The sequence below is a fragment of the Numenius arquata genome, chromosome 3 (genome assembly GCF_964106895.1).
Source record: "Numenius arquata chromosome 3, bNumArq3.hap1.1, whole genome shotgun sequence".
Classification (NCBI taxonomy): domain Eukaryota; kingdom Metazoa; phylum Chordata; class Aves; order Charadriiformes; family Scolopacidae; genus Numenius; species Numenius arquata.
In genome coordinates this window covers 21809859-21832278 of record NC_133578.1, presented here as the reverse complement: position 1 = coordinate 21832278, position 22420 = coordinate 21809859, and the positions used below count along the sequence as shown (strand labels likewise).

The following is a 22420-nucleotide window of genomic DNA, read 5'->3' as shown; positions in this document are numbered from 1 at the left end:
TGTTCGAGGTTCCCCATCCACTCTTTTCAAAATGGAAAAGCAGATGAATCATTATTCTTTTGAGAGCATCCCAGAAATATCATCTCAAGCTTTACATTCTGCTTGTGTCTGTGTTTATGCCAGATGGCTCCAGCTCAGTTAGCTGGGTCCGCATTGTGCTGGAAATAGTTCTACTGTACTTCATATAGCTTTATTTACTGTCTCATTAATTTCAACTTTTCCAGAAGTTTTTCCTGTTCAGAAACCATTAGGGTTAGGTTTCATGCTGTGTTAAGAATTTTAAATAACCAGGCAGAGTCCTGTCTCGTTATAGGAGCAAAACAGCTACTTAAGACTGCCCAAAATATGGTTATTCTCTTATATTATATTTTTTTTGTGATCTTGAAGATGGCCTTTTTTCTTCTGTTACCTCAGCTTATATTGATCATTTATTTGAAAATTATAATTGATGTGGTTGGCCAAAATTGTCATATAGCGGAATGATTTGTAGTATATTCTACATAAATATGCATGCTAGAGGACTGTATTTATGGGGGGGGGTTGTCTGTTTATTACATGTGGAATTAGCAGCCCATGTTGTGTATATTTATATGCTGGGTTTGGCTTTTTATCCTATTGCATGTTCCACAAGTGCTGACACTTATTTTGACAGAGTGGCACAACCATTTGTCACTGAGCAAAACCTGCAAAAGAACCTGGAATGATTTGTGGTACAGAGGTTGATTATATGTCCTTCGGAAGCCTTCTGAAGAAAGCAGAACGGCACCTCAATTATTGTTGTAAACAACAAAAAGCCTATTGTGCTAACTGCTGCTAACATTTGAAGAGGGCTTTTCCTCCAAGGCATGATTTGAAATGTATTTTATTTACTTGAGGTTACTGCTGGCAAAGGTTTTTCCATCACCACTTAATTTTTTCCTGCAGTGGTCTTGTTCATGTTTCTTCTGACTTTTATAGGAGCATGGCCATAAGATCTTGAGATAACACTGTGCAAAATAAAGTTTAGTCTAGTATATCCGGGCCGTGTAGAAACAGTGAATTCCCAACAGGATTTGAAATTGTCAATTAGGGCTGCTTGCAGGCAAACTAATCTACTATGAATTTCAGGAATACAACATCCGAGGCGTGACTTCAGAGCACTTCAAAGAAAAATGGCTTTGTCAATAGGAACTGTAGTATACTTAACTTAGAGATAAGGTGTAAAGTAGAATCCAGAGACATATATTTTACAACGCTCTCACTTTTCCAAATAGTTTTAAGTATCAGCAGAGAGAACGGTTCCTGCCTCTCTAGAAACTCGTAATGTGAAACTCCTTTTCACTTCAAAATACATTACTGTATTAAATTGACTTTCTTCACTGAGTTGCAATAGAAGAATTGTTGGGAGCATGGGGGAGGGAGAGGTGGTGAGACTGGGTGGTTATTTTCCTCCTTAGTGTTTGCAGATGTGGTTGGGTTCATCTGCATTTAGAAACTTTATGCTCATTTTTTGTATTTTAGCCAAATTAAAACTTTGTATGTCAACTGTACTAGCAGGTTAGTGAATCTCAACCTAGTAAATCATTTTCCTTGATGAAAAGAGCCTACATTTAGTAGCTGGGGGAGGTGTTCATCAGTAAAGCCTAATAGCAGTTCCACTTAATTGTTTTTCTTGCTTGCCTGATGTGATCAATAATTCTGAATGTGGCTGAACAGTAGCAGCAACTGCTTGTATGTGAGAACATTGTTTAGTCTTGTGAACATACGTCTGGCATGTATTTCTCTGTCTTTCAAGGAGACTTTGCATACTTAGTGGTCAACACTGTAGATTTTAGTAATAGTCCTACATTTTTAGAAGTATATTCATAAGAGTGGTAAGTCAGCTATATTTAATGCAACTGATAGCTTAATTTAATTGCATTTAAAGTAGGATGAGTATTCCACTCTAGAGTATGTTGTTCTGCTTGTAATTTTGAGGATCTCTTAACTGTAGTTAAGACGGGATCCCCAAACTTTCTGGAGAAATAGTTGGAAGGCACTGCAGGCTGGTTTTCAGGTAGGACTTTCAACTGCTTGGATGGCTTCTGCCTATGCTGCAGGCTCTATTTCTAAAGGAAGTTAACTAAACTAGAGATGCCATGGACACCTGCAGTTCATGGGTTACTGCTGTTTTTCCTAGCTGACTATATGAGGACCCAGAAGATTTCTGTTACCAGTTGAGCCCAGATCTTCAAGGTGTTTAAGTGGAAGGAGACATACCCAGTGCTATGTAATTGTTGAGGTCCTAGAACCTTTGGCTTGCACTAAGGTGAAAAGGATAATGATTGTCTCATACCTAAAAACAAAACAAACAAACAAAAAAACCCCAACACCAAAAAAACCCCAAAAACCGACCAACCAAAAATCCAGCCAACCAAACCATATTTTAAGTGGTTTCCTGAAACGCAGACTTAGGTATCCAAATTCAGACAGTTGCCTCTAGTCGTTGGCCTTGCAGTCTAAATAAGGACAAGACCTAGCCAAAAAAAAAAGGCAAGGAGTAAGAAAAAGGAAAAAGATACCAACAGGACTGTATGGTTTTGCTAGGTAATTATGCACACACATTTGATTCATAGTTGATGTTAATTACTTTTGCTTTCAGATATTGCAGAAAGAGCAGGCCTTTGGGGGAATTCACATTCACAGTGGCTTGATTGAATGGGATTAATGACATTATTTTGGCAAAATCATTTTCATTGCCATTCTGTAAAGACCAGAAAATGTAAGAGTGCCAAAAGTCACAGGTGAAATGCTAGTTTTGCTTGAAAAATGCTAAATGTGAGTAATTCAAATTGAAAATTCTGTAGGAAAAAACTCTGTAGGGAACTGCAGGTGTGACTATTTTTTATGTAAACTTTTATTCTTCTGTTATGGACTCTGTGCAGGTCTGCTTTCTCATTTTCAGCATAGCCTGAAAACGTCTGGCATTACTCCCTTAAATCCTCCTAATCTTCTGTTTGATTAAACATGTCTCACTCTAGTTATGACCTGTCAGAGAAGCAAAAATAAAGCATATTTCATATGCTTGCTTCAGATGCTTCTCTAGCATTTTATATGTAAAAGTTTTTGGCTTTTTTTGTATTAAAAGTAAAGACAAGTGAACAAATAAAACTGTGTCCCTGTAGCCTTTTAATGAGAACTGTTCTTTGAAAGCATCTTCTTAAAGAATGATATCCATCTAAAATATCGTTCCTTTCTGTTATGTTGTTTAATCAGCCAAAACAAAAAAAAAGTCATTAGAATGAACTACTTGCATATAGTGCTGGTTTATCTTTTGCTATTTTTGCTTTGAAAATTCTAATTTCTTCCCTGGTAAAGAATCAGCAGGAAGGTTAGCGTTTTTTTAAGATTTCGATACTACTTGTGAAGTCCTCAGTGCTGCTTTCCACTATATGATAGTTCATTAAAACGATTACTGATAATGGGCTGCTGTTTGCAAGTGCAGGACTAGTAACTTTGCCTAAGGACAGCTGGAAGTTTTTGCATTCAGGTGAAATAGCCAAGCAGTTATGCTGACTTGCCTTAGTTGTTCTACTGCTGCTTAGCATTAAATGAAAGGCAGCCCCTCTTGAAAATGTATGCATTTGAAGTTCATCTTTTTGTAACATTGTATAATAGGTGAGGTTCAAATCTTTGGATTTAGGACCCAACTCCTTTGTGGTTTTGTAGCACTGTGTCTCCATTTCAGTGAAGCCAGCTAACACTAGCTGGAGAACTTGTTCTTTCTTTTTTATTTTTTTTTTTTAAAGACATGTTTTACAGGGATTTGGATAACCCAGAGCTGCTGTTGAGTGCCTGATCCTATTTTATAGATTTTTTAAGACATAAAAAATTGAAGCTATTCTATCCTGGCTTCAGGAGCTGTGAGGTTAAACACTCCTTTTTGCCTACGAATGAGGTTCTAAGTATTAATTGTAATGAAAAGGATTATCTATATATGCATGTATTTTATCAGGTAGGAGGTATTGCAATACAATTGACTATTGATTGTGAAAGTGAATCATGATTAAAATAAAAGTTTGTAATGACTAGAACAAAGAAGATTATGAATAATGAAGCTTTAAAAACTGAAAGACTTCCTATTTTAGTGCTTGTAATTCAGTTCATTTAACTGTGAAGGTTAATTTTTTTTCTCTCCAAAAAGTGTACTCTACAAAATGTTCCTTGTTCTTGCTTTTTAAGGCTTGTTTTTAGTTTCAAACACCCTTTCATCCACGGTCAAACTTGTTACAGGTGTATAAACAATCCTTGGTGCCATTTCAGTCGTATAAAGAAAATGAGACCCCCAAAAATTTAATTTGCATTTAACAGTGGTAGATTGGCCTAATTGTTTACTTCTCTAAATTCATTTGCCAAATACTGTACTTCCCCCTGTGAGGCCACTTTCTATTACTACACAGGGAATCATATATGATCAGACACGGTAGGAGTGAAAATTTTATCATCGTGATGTTAGAAAATGGAGGAAGTAAGAACCTGAGTTTGTAGCAGTAGGACATTCAACATGTAAATGTTTGCTCTATATCTTCCACCTTATGAAGTCTGTGGAAAGTATTATTTATGGAGAACATCTGGTTTCTTTTTTCTCTGCTTTACGGTACTTACTTAGTGAATTAAGAAATGTTTGCTACTTGTTTATTTCCTTTTAAAATTCTTTGACTGTCAGCTCTGCCAAGTGCAGAGTCTTTTATCTCATGCTGATGTCCTGTTGATGACGTCTTGTGCTCATAAGTCAGTCTTGAACAAAGGCTCTTAATGGTTCGGTCACAGTTAGCTGTGCAAAGCTGGGGAGCAAGTTTAATAAACATACAAAGCTGAAAGCAGCCAATTGTTTGGTCAAGACTAATGGTAGCAATATTGTTAAAAGTATACAAATTAAAAGTGTGACTTTGGTGTTTTGACAGAAAAAGGGTTTATTATTTTCCTGCCTCCCATGTTTTCAAGGAGTAAATTATTCCATTCCTGCTACTTCTGTTATGGCATACAGCTTCCTTCTCTGGACACTCGGGCTCTGTAGATCTAGCGAAACTATTGCTCTTACATCACAAATCTTGGTCACACTTACTGAGAGAGTAGTTTGAAGATCAGCTCCTAGCTCCTTTTGTATCACTCCTTTATTTTTGCTCATTTTATTTTTGGTAGTGAGCTGTAACAGATCACTGAGAGTCTGTGTGGTACTAATGCCAGGCCAAAAAAGGGAAAGAAGCACATACATAAAGCCTAACAGAAGTTAGAGTGAGCTGAGCTTTCTCCTAGAAACTTGTGGTGGTGGCCCTAGCTATAGTAGAATCATGACAGCCGTCAGCTTATCCTTGGCTATGTGACTCTCCTATTTTTCTTGCACTTGCATTTGTGTGATTGTTTATGGAATAGACTAAGCTGAAAATTAGTAGTTTGGTTTTTTTAATGATTTTGTGTTTGGGCAGATTTTCCTCCTGAATCAGTTCACATAGTCACAGAGTATCAGTGACTGCAAAAGAAAGGAGGCAGGATTTATGGCGGCCCAACCACCCTGTGACTTTCAAATGACAGCTAGAGAGTGATTAAATGATTCAGGCAGTAATTTGCATCTATGTGTGTAGAATTAAGTAGAAGATTCAATATGAGGCTTGATGTCATATTGAGTGCGATTTCTGTAAATCATATTTTTTCATATTTTATTTTACAGTTGCTGCTAACTTACAGAAGATAGTAGATGATCCAAAGGCCTTGAAAACATTGACTTTTAAGTTGGTAAGTAAAAGCGTGAAGGGAAGAAACAAACTAATTATTACAGTATTCACACAGAGGCTGGATTTTATCTCATTTACAGCTACTTTGCTGAATATAAATGTGTTGAGAGATAAGATGATTGAACCTGCCACATGTGAGAGAAGAAACCTAACCCCTGTTTTGACAGGACACTAGGGGTGTTTACAGTCATGCTGCTCCATAAGTCTGCAGGGGAAGGAGGTTAAAACAAGTAAAGCAGAGAAAACTAGTTGTTAGGTTAACTCCCCCCGCCTCCACTCCCTCAGATCTGTCCTGACTGAAGTGTCCACTGCTAATGGACATCTTGTTCCAATCCCAATATGTTATTTCCAACGCCTGCCACCATTTTTCTTGCATTCAGGTCTCCCTCTCCACTGCTTCCTTCTCCTTAGTTTTTTCTTTTAACCTTCTTTCAATTGACCGTCTGCACTTGCAAGTTGATCTTGCTCCCACTGTATTACTGTTTCTTCCTCCCCACTTCTGTCTGTCTCCTGTATATACAACATAAGACCATGGTTTTGGGCCTGGGACTGTTTTCTGTGTGGCATTTTGTGCCCTGGACCATGGGTCTTACTTCTGGTCGATTATGATGCTATCATGATAGATCTAATTTAATATTAATAACTTTACACAGCAAAAACTTAATTCAGAGTTCTGTATTTGTTTTTATTTTTTGCTAAAATGAAGTTGAAAAATGTACATACCTAAAGCTATTGAATGATGAGTTATGTAAATGCCAAACTCTCACCAATTAGCTTTCAGCACCCCTTGCGGAGAGTGACTCAGCCGCATATGAAAGACTAGATTGAATGTCTGTTAGATAAGTAGGACTCCAGAATCATAGCTTTGTTTATAAAAGCAGCTGCTTCATATGGGCTGTATAGAACCATTTTTAGAGAGTACGTGACCTAGTTGATGATAATGTATCAATTCAGGATTGTTCTTCCCATGTCATTTTTTAAAATACAGATTTGAGTAGTTTAAACCGACCAAATAATTTGGACTAATTTTTCCTCTACAGTCTTACACATTTCTTTTGGGAGGGGGCTGGGGTGGGGGAATAAGGACATGTAACTCAAATTGTTTTGTTTCTGTGGCTCGTACTATCTAAATTTAGCCTAAAGGCTTCTCTCTTTGCAGCTGATCTGTGTTCTTGCTGTCTAAACATCTGACTTAGCTTTATTGTATAGTCAATGGCATCTCACCAAAAGCATTTAGATATATAGATACTCCAGAGGCTCTGTAGAAGTCTGGGTTTCTAGTTCACACACTTAAAATAGAGGCTTGAAATTCCAAAATGTAATATCCCATAGCATCCAGTTAATGTTTAAATATGTTGAAAACAATCCACTTGAAAATTTAAGTTGGGGTATTTCTGTGATTCAGTTTGATTTATGGCTGGTATGCAGTCAATGTCACATGGTATTTCTGATTCCAGCAAGTGAATGCTGTTATAAACCTACTCCTTACCATAATCAGAATTAACAGACAATCCCAAATCAATGTCTTGGTGACTTCTACCTTGACTTCAGCAAGGCTTTTGACACTGTCTCCCATAACATCCTCATTGGAAAACTAAGGAAGTGTGGGCTGGATGAGGGGACAGTGAGGTGGATTGAGAACTGGCTATGTGACAGGACCCAAAGGGTAATGGTTAATGGAACAGGTTCAAGCTGGAGTTCTGTAACCAGTGGTGTCCCCCAGGGGTCAATACTTGGTCCAGTCCTGTTCAACATATTCATCAGTGACCTGGACGAGGGGACAGAGTGTATCCTCAGCAAGTTTGCTGATGATACCAAGTTGGGTGGGGTGGCTGACACCCCGGAGGGCCGTGCTGCCATCCAGAGAGACCTGGACAGGCTGGAGAGCTGGGCAAGGAAGAACCTCATGAGGTTCAACAGGGAAAAGTGTAAGGTGCTACACCTGGGCAAGAAGAATGTCAGGCACCAATACAGGTTAGGCGTGGACCTGCTGGACCCAAGCTCCGAAGAGAAAGATCTGGGGGTCCTGGTAGACAGCAAAATGACAATGAGCAAGCAATGTGCTCTTGTGGCCAGGAAGGCCAACGGAATCCTGGGCTGCATAGGGAAGAGTGTGGCTAGTAGGTCGAGGGAAGTCATTCTCCCCCTCTACTCTGCACTGGTGAGGCCACAACTGGAGTATTGCATCCAGTTCTGGGCTCCTCAATTCAAGAGGGATAGGGAACTACTGGAAAGAGTCCAGTGAAGGGCAACAAAGATGATTAAGGGATTGGAGCATCTCCCTTATGAGGAAAGGCTAAGAGAGCTGGGACTCTTTAGTCTGGAGAAGAGAAGGCTGAGGGGAGACCTTATTAATGCCTATAAGTATCTCAAGGGTGGGTTGAAGGAGGAGGGAGCCAGACTCTTTTCAGTGGTTCCCAGTGACAGGACGAGGGGCAATGGGCACAAGTTGGAACATAGGAGGTTCCACTCGAATATGAGAAAGAATTTCTTCACGGTGAGGGTGACAGAGCCCTGGAACAGGCTGCCCAGGGAGGTTGTGGAGTCCCCTTCTTTGGAGATTTTCAAGACCCGCCTGGATGCAGTCCTGAGTAGCATTCTCTAAGCAATCCTGCTTCATCAGGGGAGTTGGACTAGGTGATCTATATGGTCCCTTCCAACTCTAAAAAAATTCAGTGAAATTCAGTGAAATTCTCAAGGTAAGTTACATTGGCTAGGTAACAATTCCTGAGGTTAATTTTTAACCTAAGTTTCTTCCTAATATTTTTAACATAGGCTTCCTGCATTAGTTCCTTACTTCCAGGCAAAAGAATGTAACAACAAGAAGTATCCTCATTTATTGTTATCCTTGGATTAATTAAATATATGTTCTGTTTCTGCCTGTGTCTATATTGTGTAGTGGAGTTCCTAAATGAATTGTTGCCTAGGAGAACTCTGTCACTTGTTTGTATGCTCTACTGAGTCTTTGTTACCTCTTAGCAAGGTCTCACTGAATTTGAGAGCACTTGTATACAACTTGATTAAAACACATTTTGTTGGTAAATATTTCATGGGGATTCAAAGTCTAAATGTAGCTAATCCTATATCCAGTCAGAGAATTCAATTGGAAAGTGCTCTTTAGTCTAGGATTAGTTACTACTATTTGCGGACAGGGAATCTGGTTAATATCCTGCTGCTTGCAGATTGTTTTTGCTGGTATATAATATTTCCATTCAAACAGCAAGCATTTTCATCTTTGGGGAGAAAAGAACAGCAACTTATGTCTTAACCATTTTTGTCTTTAATTATTACCAAAATGGTAACGAAAGTTATTGAAGTGAGGTGTCTTGATGAATCTGTCTTTAGGGTTTGATCTCCTTCTTGCATATTTTTTTAACAGTGTGTCCCGGTTTGAGGACAGTGTATTTTTGATCTTACAATGATGTCATTCTACAGAACATAACATAGTATTAAACCTCCCTTAGTTGTCTTGGCTAACACAGAGTAATGACTTCCCTGCAGGATCCAGCTGTCCACACTTTGGGAAAGAAGCTGCTTTAATACACAAGTAATCTTGGCAACACTCAAGGAAACACAAAATTATTGTGCAGCATAATTTGCATTTTATGTAAGGATTTTTTCATATAAAAAAAGGAATGCATTCAGTCACTAAACAGTGAATTGTAAATACTAAGAGCTTCACTTGTACACTGCAGTTTGTGTATAAGTAGTTGTACTTATGCTAAGCACAAAATATAAGCTAATAGGTTCCAGGTGCATTAAATATTAGACAATATTTATTGATAGGGAAGGCATGTAAAAATCTATATGCATCTAGATCTGTTACTTAGCATGGCTTTGAGGAAACTGATAGCTAGCTAGAGTGTAAAATGATGTTAATAATATTAGCTTTTTTAATCATGGTGTTTCAAGTGCAAAATTCAAACTCCATTTATTTAGTAAATTGCCAATCCAAAACCCATTGAGATAACTTAATAGTAACCGATGGTGATGATCTCGGGCCTTTAAATTGCTGCTTCAGTGGGATAAGACATGTGAGATACTCTCTAAAGACAGAACTTCTGTTCTCTATGTCTGATCAAAGTAAATTTGAAGGAGCAGCCTGATATAATGCTTCCACAAGTATCAAATGAGTTTATTTTTTGTCATGAAAACTCAGTGGATAATGTCACTTGGTGCATCTTTTGTGCACAATCCGAGAGTTCTTTCCCTTGTAGTGCATATACACAAACCAGTTCTACTAAAGGGTTCAACTGCTGCTAACGGATAAAAGGATCAAGAGCATTTTTATAGGGTTAACCAGTTGTTCTGATGTTTTTTGTGGGGATATGCCAAAGAGTCTGAAGGCATCTGTGATAAGTAATTTACCATTACACACCATTCATCCAATTGTATTATTATTTTGATTTAAAGGTGAAGGTGAAATATGCATGGTGACGAATGCATAAAAACTTTACTAAAAATGTAGTCACTTCTGTCCTACAAAAGCAAGCTTTGTATTTAAAAACCAAAATATCAAAATATTTTGCTTACAGCATGTATAATTTTTTGAAGCAGACCTAAAGAAACAGTTCAGTCCTGAGCCAAGGTGGTTTTATATTTTTACCGTTATTTGTGTAAACGGAACTGATTGCCAGTTTGTACTGGCATAGACTTTGCTGGAGAATCTCAACTATACAATTTTAAGTACTAGATTGTACTGTCAGAATGGAGCTGTCCTTTTGCAAATATTATGACTCTTCATAGACTGCTTCAGTCTCTTGTTTAAAAATTCAGCTGGTTGGTATTCCAAACAGACTTGATAGCTGGACTCATGAGACCTTTGATGTCTACAGCACAATGTTAAAAGGTGGATTTTATACATGTAGATTATTATTCACTTCACAAGTGAAAACAGCATGCTCACATGAAAAAGAAAATTTGGCTCCAGTCTGGAAAGTTTTGGTTAAAGAATTTGGGTCTTCAGGTGTTAATTTCCCGGTATTTTTTTCATAATTTTTAATATCGATTGAACGAGTTTGCTAAAATTAAGGATGCCGTTGGCTGACTCTGGCAGAGGATACGCCAAGCAGCCTGAAAGCTTTCCTTCAAGTAAGCTGTTTGCTGACTAGGTGTTAACAGGGAAAATTTATAACCTGGCTGTCAAACCCTGCTTTGTAGCTTGATATACTAAACATTTCTGTTTGTACTTGCAGGCCTCTGGCTGTGATGGCACTGAGATTCCTGATGAAGTGAAACTGATTGGGTTTGCTCAGTTAAGTGTCAGCTGATGTCTGTCCCTTGACCCCAAGCTGAATTGTGAGATTGCGAAGAGTCCGGCTTAGATGCAAAGGAAAATTAATGCACCACACACTGAGTTCTGCTTCATTCTCTAGCAATTCACAAAGTCAGAACAAGCAAAGCCCACAGCTACACCGCTGCTGCTAACATTCAAAATGCTACTAAATGTCTCTTAGCAGTTGATTTGGATTCCCCCTAAGTGAAAAGCCTGTGGAAATGCACTCAGGTGGCTGTATTTATTGGTTACAAAAGGAATTTTCTATCAAGCTTACTTCTTTCATAAACTTTGAGTGATACTATTTTACCTGTACTTGTGGTTGATAATACTGCCTCTGTTCTGTTATATTTAGAAATTAACATAAATATAAAAGTTAAGAATTATTAGCCAAACTTGAATTCTAGTTTTAAAACTGTGAATTTTATTTTTCATATACTTATGCATTACACATCCTAGTAATAAGAAAATGATTTGACTTGATTATGTGCTATTTGCAGTTAATCTCCCATTATTTAAAAAAAATTCAGGTATATCTTTGAAGTATTTGGTAACTTCTAGGTTGGTTTTTTTTTTTAAATTAATTAGGCATTAGCAAGCTTTTGTTGGTTGTGTGTCTAAAAACCAGTCCACAAACTGATTGTCAAGGGAGTGGGAGGTGCCTTGCAGACAATGTTTTAAGAATGTGCCTGAGGCTGCTTAAATAAATAATCTCCATTTTCTAGAAGTACCATACATATGGTACAATATATATAAATATATATAGTTATGTGAGCAAGGAGGAGATCTACAGTAGCAAAGGTGTTAAGAGTATTTTGACTGTGCTTTATTGGGGAGTCTGTGAGCTAGAACTACTTTGAACTGTTGTTGTTAAGGTAGACTGCTTACTGTGTCCATCTCCGACCTGACTTATCCTTAATGATAGAAACCGGTTTCATACAGGTGATAAAAACTTGAAGAATGGAACTGAAGCCTTACTTGAAGTTCTGCAAAATACGAAGGTGGAGTGAAAATAATAGGGCTTTGTGCAATGATCAAGTAAAACTCTGTTACAAAGAAAACACTTCTGACCCAAGTAGTCTTATGCTTAACCTGTGACATAGATGTTATGGAGCTAGCGAACCTTAGAAAGACTTTCAAATCTGGAGACATGTTTCTCAGAGGTTACAGCTTAAACTACTTCCTAGCTAGTCCTAGATAAACGGCAGCTCTTTAATGTACTGAAAACGGCAAATATATATTATTAAGAGAAGTTATTTATAATGCCTTGTCATAATCGTTGAGGTGTTCTAGAGCCATTTGCGTACGACTCAATGTAATCCCATCCCATCCTACTGTTTACATGATGATTACTCCAAGATGACTGCAAAGGTTAAAAAAATAAAATAAAAATAAAAGTGTATTGCACAAACAAATTTGTATTTTGAATTTGCATGCTCTGTGTGTGTTTTGATGGCTGTGTGGCAGGGTGATGTTATAAATGTCTGCTGCCCTTATTTCGTTTATGAGTGACACCAGCACAAGGGGCCTGGTTCCTTGTGTTGGGGAGGAGAAGGGGAGAAAACACCATTTGCTCGTTCACGGGAGAGGGTTGCTCTTGACCGCTTGCATTCCAGTACTTTGCATAAGCCATTTTTAAGACTACTGAGGTGTTTGTATTGCAAGAAATCACTCGGTTATTTGGGGCAGGACTTAAAAGCCTTCGGTTGCTGGTTTGTGTGGAGAGGAGTGTGAGAGGGGCCTGGGGCAGCTAGTGCCGGCCCCGGCCCTGCCCTGGGCCCAGGTGTGGGGCTGGTGGCCACAGCTGAGGCTCGTTGGGGTGGTTCAGGCCTTCCTAGGGGGACTGGTGGCCTCAGGCTCATTATTGTGGGGAGCCCCAGCCCTGGGGAGGGTTTTGGCATTGTGGCGGGGGCTGGAAGGGCCCTGTGTGCTGGTGGGGCTGGGCTTGCAGCTGGCTGAGAGCAGTGAACAGAAATGGTAAGTGTGCCTTTCCTCAATGACAAAAAATGGTGTGTCTTTCCTTCGCTTTGGGGTGTCTTTGCAAGTGTGGGTGTGGTATTATTGATAATCTGCTCCGTTTCCCTTCCACATCAAGGGTATCTCACCTCAAGCAGCTGGTGACAGGGCACTATCTCTTGCCTTAATTTGGTAAATGCTTTGCCTCGGTCAGCTTGTGCGGGCTCCCCAGGGCCAGCCAGAGGAGGAGCCTGACAGGGGACCTGGGGCAGCCACCAGCGGTGGCCCAGCAAAGGCTGGTCCTTGGGCACCCACCGATCTGTGCCCAGAGAGCTTCTGCCTGGGCTGTGTTGGGGGAGGACAGAGGGCACAGCATCCTGTCTGGTCTGGGGGGCAGGCTGCAGTTTGGCAGCTAATTATTCATTGGCAACCTTTGTGTTGGAGTAAGAGTAAATTTAAAAGGTACCTTAAATGTGCATTTACTGGTGAAACAGTTGATAACCTGCAATGCTGTGATGGGCTGGCTACTGAGCAGGACCCAAAGGAGTTAAGCATTGCTATTAGATTATTTTTGCTATGTACATTAACGTTTGCTTCTCAAACTATTGCAGCAGTATTGACTAATCCACCTGCAAAGTAGTTAGCTGGTTAGCTTTCTTTTTCAGGCACAGAAATGAACGTTCAGGGAAGCTTGTTGTTTTCACAGATCTATAAAAGAAGTGGGAATACATAATTGGATGAAAATCGTGTTCCACATGCTATACGCCTCCCGAAAGACTGGGGAAAAGGTGTTGGGGTACGAGTAGCAACTGTCAAAAGTGCTCATCTGCAGTACTGGTTGGGGCTGCAGGAGGTATCTAAATAAAGAATGTAATACTTTAATTAAAGCAGTCAGCAGTATTGTACGAAGATAAAGCTGTAACAGTTGTTGCTCACTTGCAGTCAGATGCAGAAACATGCCAATGCTTCACTGAGCTTCCTTGGTTCAGTGAGAGCAAATTCATGCAACAGTGTTATTTATCACAGCTGTGCTGTTTTTTTTTAAATTATTTTTTTGCTGCTGCTAAGGTATTGTGAATAAATACAGTGTAAGCAAAATGAGTTCAAAGGACAGTGAACTGAAAGAAAAGGTAGTTAAAGCTTTAGCGTCTGTTAAAATGAAGTAGTTTATTCTTGTAGCTATCTATATACAGGAGAAAAAAGGTAAAAATATACAGTAGGTTGCAGTAGAAAGGAGTGTGCAAGTGTTGATAAAGTAGAAATATAGACACCAAATGTAATAGGAATTTGCTTCCTGAGTACTGTATTTGCATCCTCTGTTGAATAACAAAGGAAAAGAGAAAACCAGCAACTATTCATTTATTCGTGTTGATATGAAAAGCATTTAGGAGATGAGTATGGTTCTCATATGTATGACACGACTTGCCCCAAAGCAGTTGTGTTGCTCCTGTTAGAAAGGTGTTGCTGGACAATACCTTGGGCCTGTTGCTGACTGGCACACCTGGTTATGTTTGAAGGAAGAGGTCTCTAATTAACGAGGTGAAGCTAGAACAGGTGAGCTACCATATAGCTGTCTCTGAGGCCAGGCAAATAGGGCTTAATTAGATGTTTCTAAAAATATAGTCATCTGTAGCAATGATTATATGCCAGTGCTTGCAGCTGGGCACTTGAGGCTCTGCAGGCTGATGAATGTCAGTGTCCATGGAGCCAGCCCTGCCAGCATGCTCTGCTTTGGTGTGCTGAAAGTAGCTCTGTGCTGTGGACTGAGATGGAAGACAGTCGATGAAACACAGTTCTGTCATTTATTATTTTCAGAGTGTTAAAAAGGATGACTGTAAGCATAGAGTTTAGCTCGGCACAAAACCAGGTATGGAGACTAACTGGTCTGTGTGTGTGGGAGAGGAGGGGACATTTCCAGCCTTTTATCTCCTGTGATTTCAGCGTGGGCTTTGGGCCAGGAAAGCTGTCTCCTGCTCTGGCAACGTATGCTTTCCACGTCAAGAGAACAGGAGCAAATGTCTCTTTCCTGACAACTGCTGACCTCAGATACTCCCACCAACGCTGCAATGCAGCTAGCGAGTTGGGATAAATATTTTTGCTTTCTAGAAATACTATCCTATGTGCTACCACAATTTCCTATATAGACCTCCCTGCCCCAGAGCACACTTCTGCTCTGTGCATGGAGGTGGAAGGGGGAGCAGGGAAATAAGCCAGGAAACGTCATTGAATTTTTGCTCCCCCAAGTTGTCTCCTGAGATAAAGATGAATGTGTGCCTTTTCAGCGAGCTTGGTCTAATTTAAGATCTCCAATTTGGGGGCTTCCAAAGCAGTTTTATAAAATCTGATTGCGGGGCACCCCTTCAGAATGTGTTTAAACACCATTATTTCTCTGAGAGGGAATGCTATGTGCAGCTTGTAAATGGTGTGCTTCCCCCTCATGCTTTTCTTAATCAGAGATTTGTTTTCCTTTTTACCACCTACCTCTGCATAATGATGTTGGATGGTGAGATTGGCCTATGTCTGAAATCAATTAGCTCTGATGATGAATCTGACACAGACCTAAAACACTGCTAATTGAGTGCATTGAAAATGCTGATTTTTGTTTAGCAGGGAGCAGAGGATGCTCCCCACCCCCTCAGTGTTTTTTCAGTGCAGCAAAAAAATGAGACCTTGATGATAACAAATAGCAGTTGGTATATTTTTTTTTTCCTCTGGATCAATTGCGATATAACTTCTATTCAGTGAATTGCTGTGGGTTTTCCCACTGCATCAAGTGGGCAGCCTTTTCACCCTCTTGCAATGTACTCATGCATGTGCATGCACTAAGAATGCTAATTACTTTAAAATGAGAAGTTGGAAGAGCAGCAGGAGCCTACATCTTCAAGTTCCCTGTGCGTGGCTCTGCTAATAAGCTGGCGGAGCAGCTGGATTTACTCAAACCATGAAAACTCCAATGAAGTCCGTTTTACTTGTGTTTTATTACATAGTGGTTCAACTGATGAAATATCTAGGCATATTAGTTGAGCATTGTGACATTTAGGTATTCATTTTCCCCTCAATGACTAAGAGTAACATTACAGTGAGCATAAAAATGTGGTTTTATAGCTGCTTCATGACTATTAGATTGATGCTCGTCGAACTGCTTGCACAGTCATTGTAATTTGAGATGTTGAATTAAACTCAGTAGTTGAGAAGTTGTCTGCTTCTAATCATGTTCAGAATATGGGCAATGATGGATCAATGAGCAATTACAGGGACTTGGAAGGGGAAATATTTAATTTTCACTGCATAAACAAATAGGGAGGCAATCTTGTCCTTCTCAGGCCATCTAATTTTCAAATGTGAATTTGAAAGGCTATGCTTGTTCATTGTCTCAGTAGGGTGTAGAAAATCAGTTACACAAGTGGATGCGTTTATGTAAAGGAACAGCTATGAGAAATAGAATTGGAGTAGGTGGAAAATACATGCCTCTCCTTTTTACTTCTTCTGCATAGGTACAAATTTTAAGAATTAATGAAACCCAGCTATCTTTCAAATTATGGAACTTTTTTTCTTCTGGCAAGAAACTGAACAGTTATTTGATTCTTTTTCATCTATGTAACAACTCGGATTCATTAAGAGAAGGTGCTGCTCACACATAGTGCTGGGATTCTTTAGATTTACTTTGAGCAAAAGGCTTTTCTAGTTTTCTGCAACTGTAGATTCTCTAGATCTAGCTTTATTTCCTTTGAGGACAATTGAGGTATGACATCTCAAAACGTAAAGGAATTTAAGGTTTTTTTGGTAACACAATTGTCTCTTCACATAAAGGTAGTGTGTGTGACTGTCATCAACAGGCAATTATAAATAAACCAGAAGAACCAGAGTGTGTCCAGTGGATTTGAGGAGGTGAACTCTGAGCTATTCATGTCATATAAAAACACATAACTAGGCAAAAAGATTATATTTCCCAGTAGTGAACTTCTGTATTGCGGAAGATGGACGGTGTAGTGCTAAATTGGAAAGCCTCTTTATGGGAGAAGCCTGCATCTCTGTTTTTGAAAGCTTGGAATTGGTTTTAAAATGCATTCTGGTTTTGGGGGGGAGTGGGAGGAAGGAAAGAAAAAAAGTGGGAGGAAGAGAAAAAACCCAACCGAAATCGCTGATGCTGAGGTATTTTGATGTTAGAGTCTGTACCTGTGCTATTTCATAATGTAAAGGGCAAGGAATGCTTTTTTGCAGACTTTTTCCAGGAAATCTCCTTACATCTCTAACGGTTACTATTCTATCCAGTACATCAAAGAAGGTTGAGGAACCCAAGTATGCCATTTTCATTTTAACTTTAACCTGTTGGTATTTGTATTATTAAGATTCCTGAAAGTTTGGTTGTTTTGTTCTGGCAAATTAGTATCTTTTGCTAATGCCCTGCATTGTTCTAGTACTCTATTATTGACCAAGAAAGAACAAGCTACTAAATTAAAGAATGAAGTATAAAATCAAATGGTCAGCAAACAAGCTTGTTCAGAACCAGGGAGGTGTGGATGACAACGTCCCTCTTTACCCAACTTTCCCTGTGGTTTAATCAGTCCCGTTGGGCAGTGCTCCCTTCCTACCCTGCCTGGTGGGATGCGGTTTCCCTGCGATAGCCCAGCAGGGCATCACAGCCTCAGTAAGGCTCTCGCAGCGAACAGTGAGCCATGCCTTTGGCCCTGAACGTGCCAAGCAAGAAGTTAGCGGTGCCCTATTCTGGTGCAAAAAGTACCTTCTTAAAGGTAAACTTTCTATGCGTCTTTTTGCAATAGCGATAAAGGACTTTCTCCTTAGACCAAGGGATATATTTGATGGTTTTCTAGGTTGCTTTGGTTACAGAGTTTTGAGCATATGCTGAAAGATGAATCTTTCTGACAGCACAAGATGTGCAATTTGTGAAATTAAATAAAATTCCTAACCTTTTTTCAGCTCTATGGAAAGGTTTTTGTGGTTGTGGCTTTTGTGAAGTAAGCATTCACATTGAGGAAAAGCATAATAGATATGTGATTGGGGTTGTTAAACCTGGAACTATTCCCAGTATCTCAGAATCGGCTGAGAATCCTGTTGAATTCAGGATCTTTTTTTTTTTTTTTTTTTTCTTGTTAGAGCACCTCTAATTAAAACAAACTTTGACTTCGCTGGAGCATTTGCTCTATATTATGAGAAATAGGAAGAAGGTGGAGAAAAACACCTTAAATTAGAACAGAGAATCCAGAGGGAAGGACCATTATTGAAATCTCGGCCCCATGAATTAAAAATACTTTACAATAGCTTCAGTGGGACTAAAATTTCACTCCCTATCTGTGTTGATTATGAGCTCCTCAGTTTACTCCTGGGGCTATAAAATGGAAACGGATCCAATCGTGATTAAAGAGTGGGTGTGATTTGAATGGAAGGTGATTACTAAAATCTCCCTGAAGTCTTCCACCCTGCTTGTGCTGCAAGCTTTTCCTATTTATAATAGCATAGCAGAGCCATCCAAGCAGAAAATGACACCAGAGAGAAAGAGTTTTCTGATTGTTTCTGATTAGGTTCAGTGCTAACCTTGTAAATCTGTCTGTCAGGCAGGGCACAGTCAAGTCATCTGTAAACCTGATGCTTCACTAAAGATTGAAAGGGTGAGGAAACTCCTGTACTTGTGTGTTGCTTGATACTTTTTTTTTATCATCCAGAAGGATTTTCAGAAAGATAAATGTAGACTCTTGGATGAGAGCTATGGAGCTACAATTTAGCATTATATAAATTACTGTACTTGCTTAAAACTACTTTGTGTTTGCAGATTTGTGTGTACTGTGTAACAGTGCTTCCTCATTGGATTTATAAGGCCGACAAAGGTCTGTATCTCTGAGGTCTGAAGGTAGCGTAGCTTGGATTGCCCTGCAGAAATCAAAGCAGGGCTGTGTTTAAGAAAATGAGTGAGTGTTACCTTTTTTTTAATTGTTATCTTCATATTCCGTTGTCAGCATAGTCGAGCAGGGTCTTTTTCATAGGCAAAGATTTTAATTTTTAATAAAGTAATTGCAGAGAATGTCTTATAGTAAGGCTATGTGTATTTAAATCCAAAGACGACTGGGGCTGTTACATTTGCATGTGCCCTATAAATTGTTCTAGGCAACATAAGAGCTTATGCGAAGACTAACAGTGCTGAGGTAAATTTAATATTCTTCCCCTCTTCTGGTATAAGCCAAAGGCCTAAAAATACCTTTTGGAAGAGTACTCCAGTGACCTTGTGGCAAATCAAATTGACGTCAGTTTAAATTGAAGACAGCTGTTGGATGCAAAAAATTACAACAAAGTGAATTAAACATTCGGTTTCAGTCCAGGAGAGTAAACAGATTTGTTTTCCAATTTATGGTGTGTTAGATGTATGCTTTCAGTGTTACAGAAAAGTGACAGTGTTTTACTTGCTGTGAAATTGGCATCCTGATACTGGAACATGCAGATAATACATTCTCAAATTCAGTTGAGGCAAAAAGTGTTCTTTAGCATAAGATGCAATTGTTAACCAGTCAAAATTTTAAAAGACCTGTTTTGTTGCGTATGCCAGGTATCTGTGGGTCTACCACTTATCAAATATACCTTTTTATGTATTTATTTATGCTAATTACTGCCAAGGCAATGCATAGAAAAAATGATTTATACCATAATATTTTGTAGTTCTGTATGTCCCCATACATTTATCTTTGATAGTTTTTTTTCTATGCTGAACAGTCATCATCATTCATGTTTACCTGGAAGTAAACTTGTATTAACCAGATAGTATGTTACCTTATGTTAATTTGTGTTTACCAGAAAAATCTCATCTAAAACAGAGTCTCCAAATGCTATTAGAAGTCAGCATGGTCTTGTAGAAGCTCCACTTCTTGTGGAGAATCAGCTTATTTTAGTGCTGCGATCCTTGCACATGTGAAACAGCTGGAACCCTGCTAGCTGGCTGGGATACGGACAAAGCTGTGCCGAGGTCCTCCTGGAGCAGGGAGCTGGGTGCTGCCAAGGGATGGGGATGGCCCCACGCTTCTCCTGTGCTCGGCTTGTGCTGCTGGAGCTGGAATTGTGCTGGCTCTGGTGTGTCCCCCCTAGGTACCACTGGAAGAACAAAGCAACTTTACAAAAATAATCCATGAAAACAATTTTTTTTTTCCCCAAAAATGTTTTTTGAATTTTTTTTTTTAAACCATACTGGAAGTTGGGAAGTGACGCTTGCCCTGCCCCACTGTGTTTGGGAAGCAAGTGCACTCTGCACATTCCCCTTCCAAGGCAGTGTGGTGGTTAGTGAAGGTGCCTGGAAACCACCATCAGGGAGTGGTGCAAAAAAGCCACAGACCAGGGGAGCAGACGGTGATGGTAGGCAGTTCTGCTATGATTTATTGTCCTTGTGGCTGGAAATGTCTTTTCCTGTGGAGACCAGGTCAGTTTTTGGTGACTGCGGAGCACAGAGGGTGCAAGTCTGTGTGTATACGTGGAATGCAAGCAGGATGGGCAATCCAAAACATTGCCTGTATGTAGTCTCCATGCTCAGTCTGTGCTCATTATTTATACCTATCATATAGCCAAAGAGAAGAGGAGGAAGTTCTGTGGAGCAGGGTGGTAAGAGCAGCATTGCCAGAAGATACAGTGCATTTTGTTTTTTATTGTAGTATATGTGTAGATTATAAGTGCCTGAAAGAAAGTACCTCACATGCTGGTGCAGGGCAAGAGAACCAGAGCTATCTCTTGTAAATTCAGTTATGGTGGTTTTAGTGCTCACTTTGTACTGAGCTACATGATTATAAAAAATTCAGGATGAGGACAGAGTTCCTGATGAAGTATTTAATCTCTCCTGGAGGTGTGCACACGCTTCTGTGCTGCTTTTCTTTGTTTATATGCTGCCCTTGCTTATCTAGAAAGTACATGGTAGCAATTTCTTAAACAAACAAAACTCTGCTATCTCACATACCAATTTAATTTTACTAGTGGCATTTGATTTTTCCAAATATTCATTGATAACTGTTCAGCTCTCCAAAGTATTTATTTTTCATTCCCAGTTTATATATATATACAGATGTATATTTATATAAAACAGTTGTGAACCTTGCAGTTCACAAACTAATTTATTTTCCTTTCCCTGTGTTCTGAAATTTTATTTTTTACGAGGCGATTTATCTCTTCAGGTGGGTCCCAGCATCACAGCACTTAACTCGGCATGAGAGAAATGGGAGCTCTCGGGCCCCTCGTTCTGTCTCCCTCCTCCTTCCTCCCCTTTGCCCTTTCCATGGACAACTCACTGTCTAACGAGGAGATCTCTGGGACCCACAGAAGGAGTGTTGTGGTTCCTGCGGAGGTGCATGCTGTCTGTGCGGACTCTCTTCAGAAGTTATAACTGCTGTTGCTTGGGAACTGCCCCTTCCAAGAAACCATTTCTGCTCAGGCTTCCTCACAGCTTTCTGTCATTTAGTTCTTGACAGTCAGCACTGGAGACCGAGATGCAGCTGCACTAACTGTTGAGCAATTTCTAAATGTTCTGTAATACGGGGTTTGATTTACTCCGGCAGCCATTTGTGGTTTTTAAAAGCTGGCACCATAATTGCAAACAAAACCAAACCAGAGCTTTGATGTCTGCACAGTTATGTGTAATGTGGGGGAAAAATCCAAACCTGTTTTGTAGCTGGTACTTCAGGTACATACCTAACTGGTCCTTTCTTACAATATTGAGCTTTTGGTATGTACGTACCATGTTTTTCTTTGATTGTCACCTGTGAACTTGTGTTTTTCTGACTAGTCCTGGGTTCTGTTTGTATGTCAACACAAATTAATCTAATGGAGCATTACTAATGCTTGACAAAATAAATTTATGCAATTAACAATTTGTTAAAGGCATTTAAAAAAAAACCAAACCATTTCAACTGCTTACATGCTCAGATCTCAATGAGAACTCTTTAAAAAGCGTCTGTTGGAGACAAATATGCGTGCATGTTAACACTAATATAAATCCGTAACAAACAGCAGAAATTATGTCTTCTACTGCTTATCTAACAAAGATCATAATCCTTGTCTTAGTCACAAAAGAAATCTCTTATCTCTGAAAATAATTTTTATAATTAAAGGCAAAATTATTACCTTCTGGAGAGGATTTAAAAGATTATTTGTTCTTGTAGAACTGAACTATATTGCTGTCTGAACTTATGGCGAGTTCATACAAAGAAAAATTATTTGTTTGTAATGTCCTCTTAGTACAGATATTGGCAAATTTAGAACAAGGATATAAATGCACTTACTTTGCAACATATAAAATAGTACCTATGTAATTTTCATTTTAACAGTCAGGCAGGGAAGCTAAGTAAATTCTTGTTGTATACCATTTATGTGTATATTACCAACTTCTTTCTGGTTTAGGTGTTCTTTCAACTAGCATGGAAGAAATCTTTCCAAAATAAAAAAAAAAAAATTACAT

General features: G+C 39.2%; 1 protein-coding gene across 1 annotated transcript in view; it reads left to right on the top strand.

The window, feature by feature from the left end:
• STK39 (serine/threonine kinase 39) overlaps positions 1-11020 on the top strand; it is a 104237-nt gene extending 93217 nt beyond the window's left edge. The window contains exons 17-18 of the mRNA XM_074145126.1: positions 5687-5751; positions 10946-11020. Coding sequence (XP_074001227.1) covers positions 5687-5751; positions 10946-11020 — 140 coding nt within the window. The remainder of the gene's footprint in view (positions 1-5686; positions 5752-10945) is intronic.
• Positions 11021-22420: the final 11400 nt, after the last annotated feature.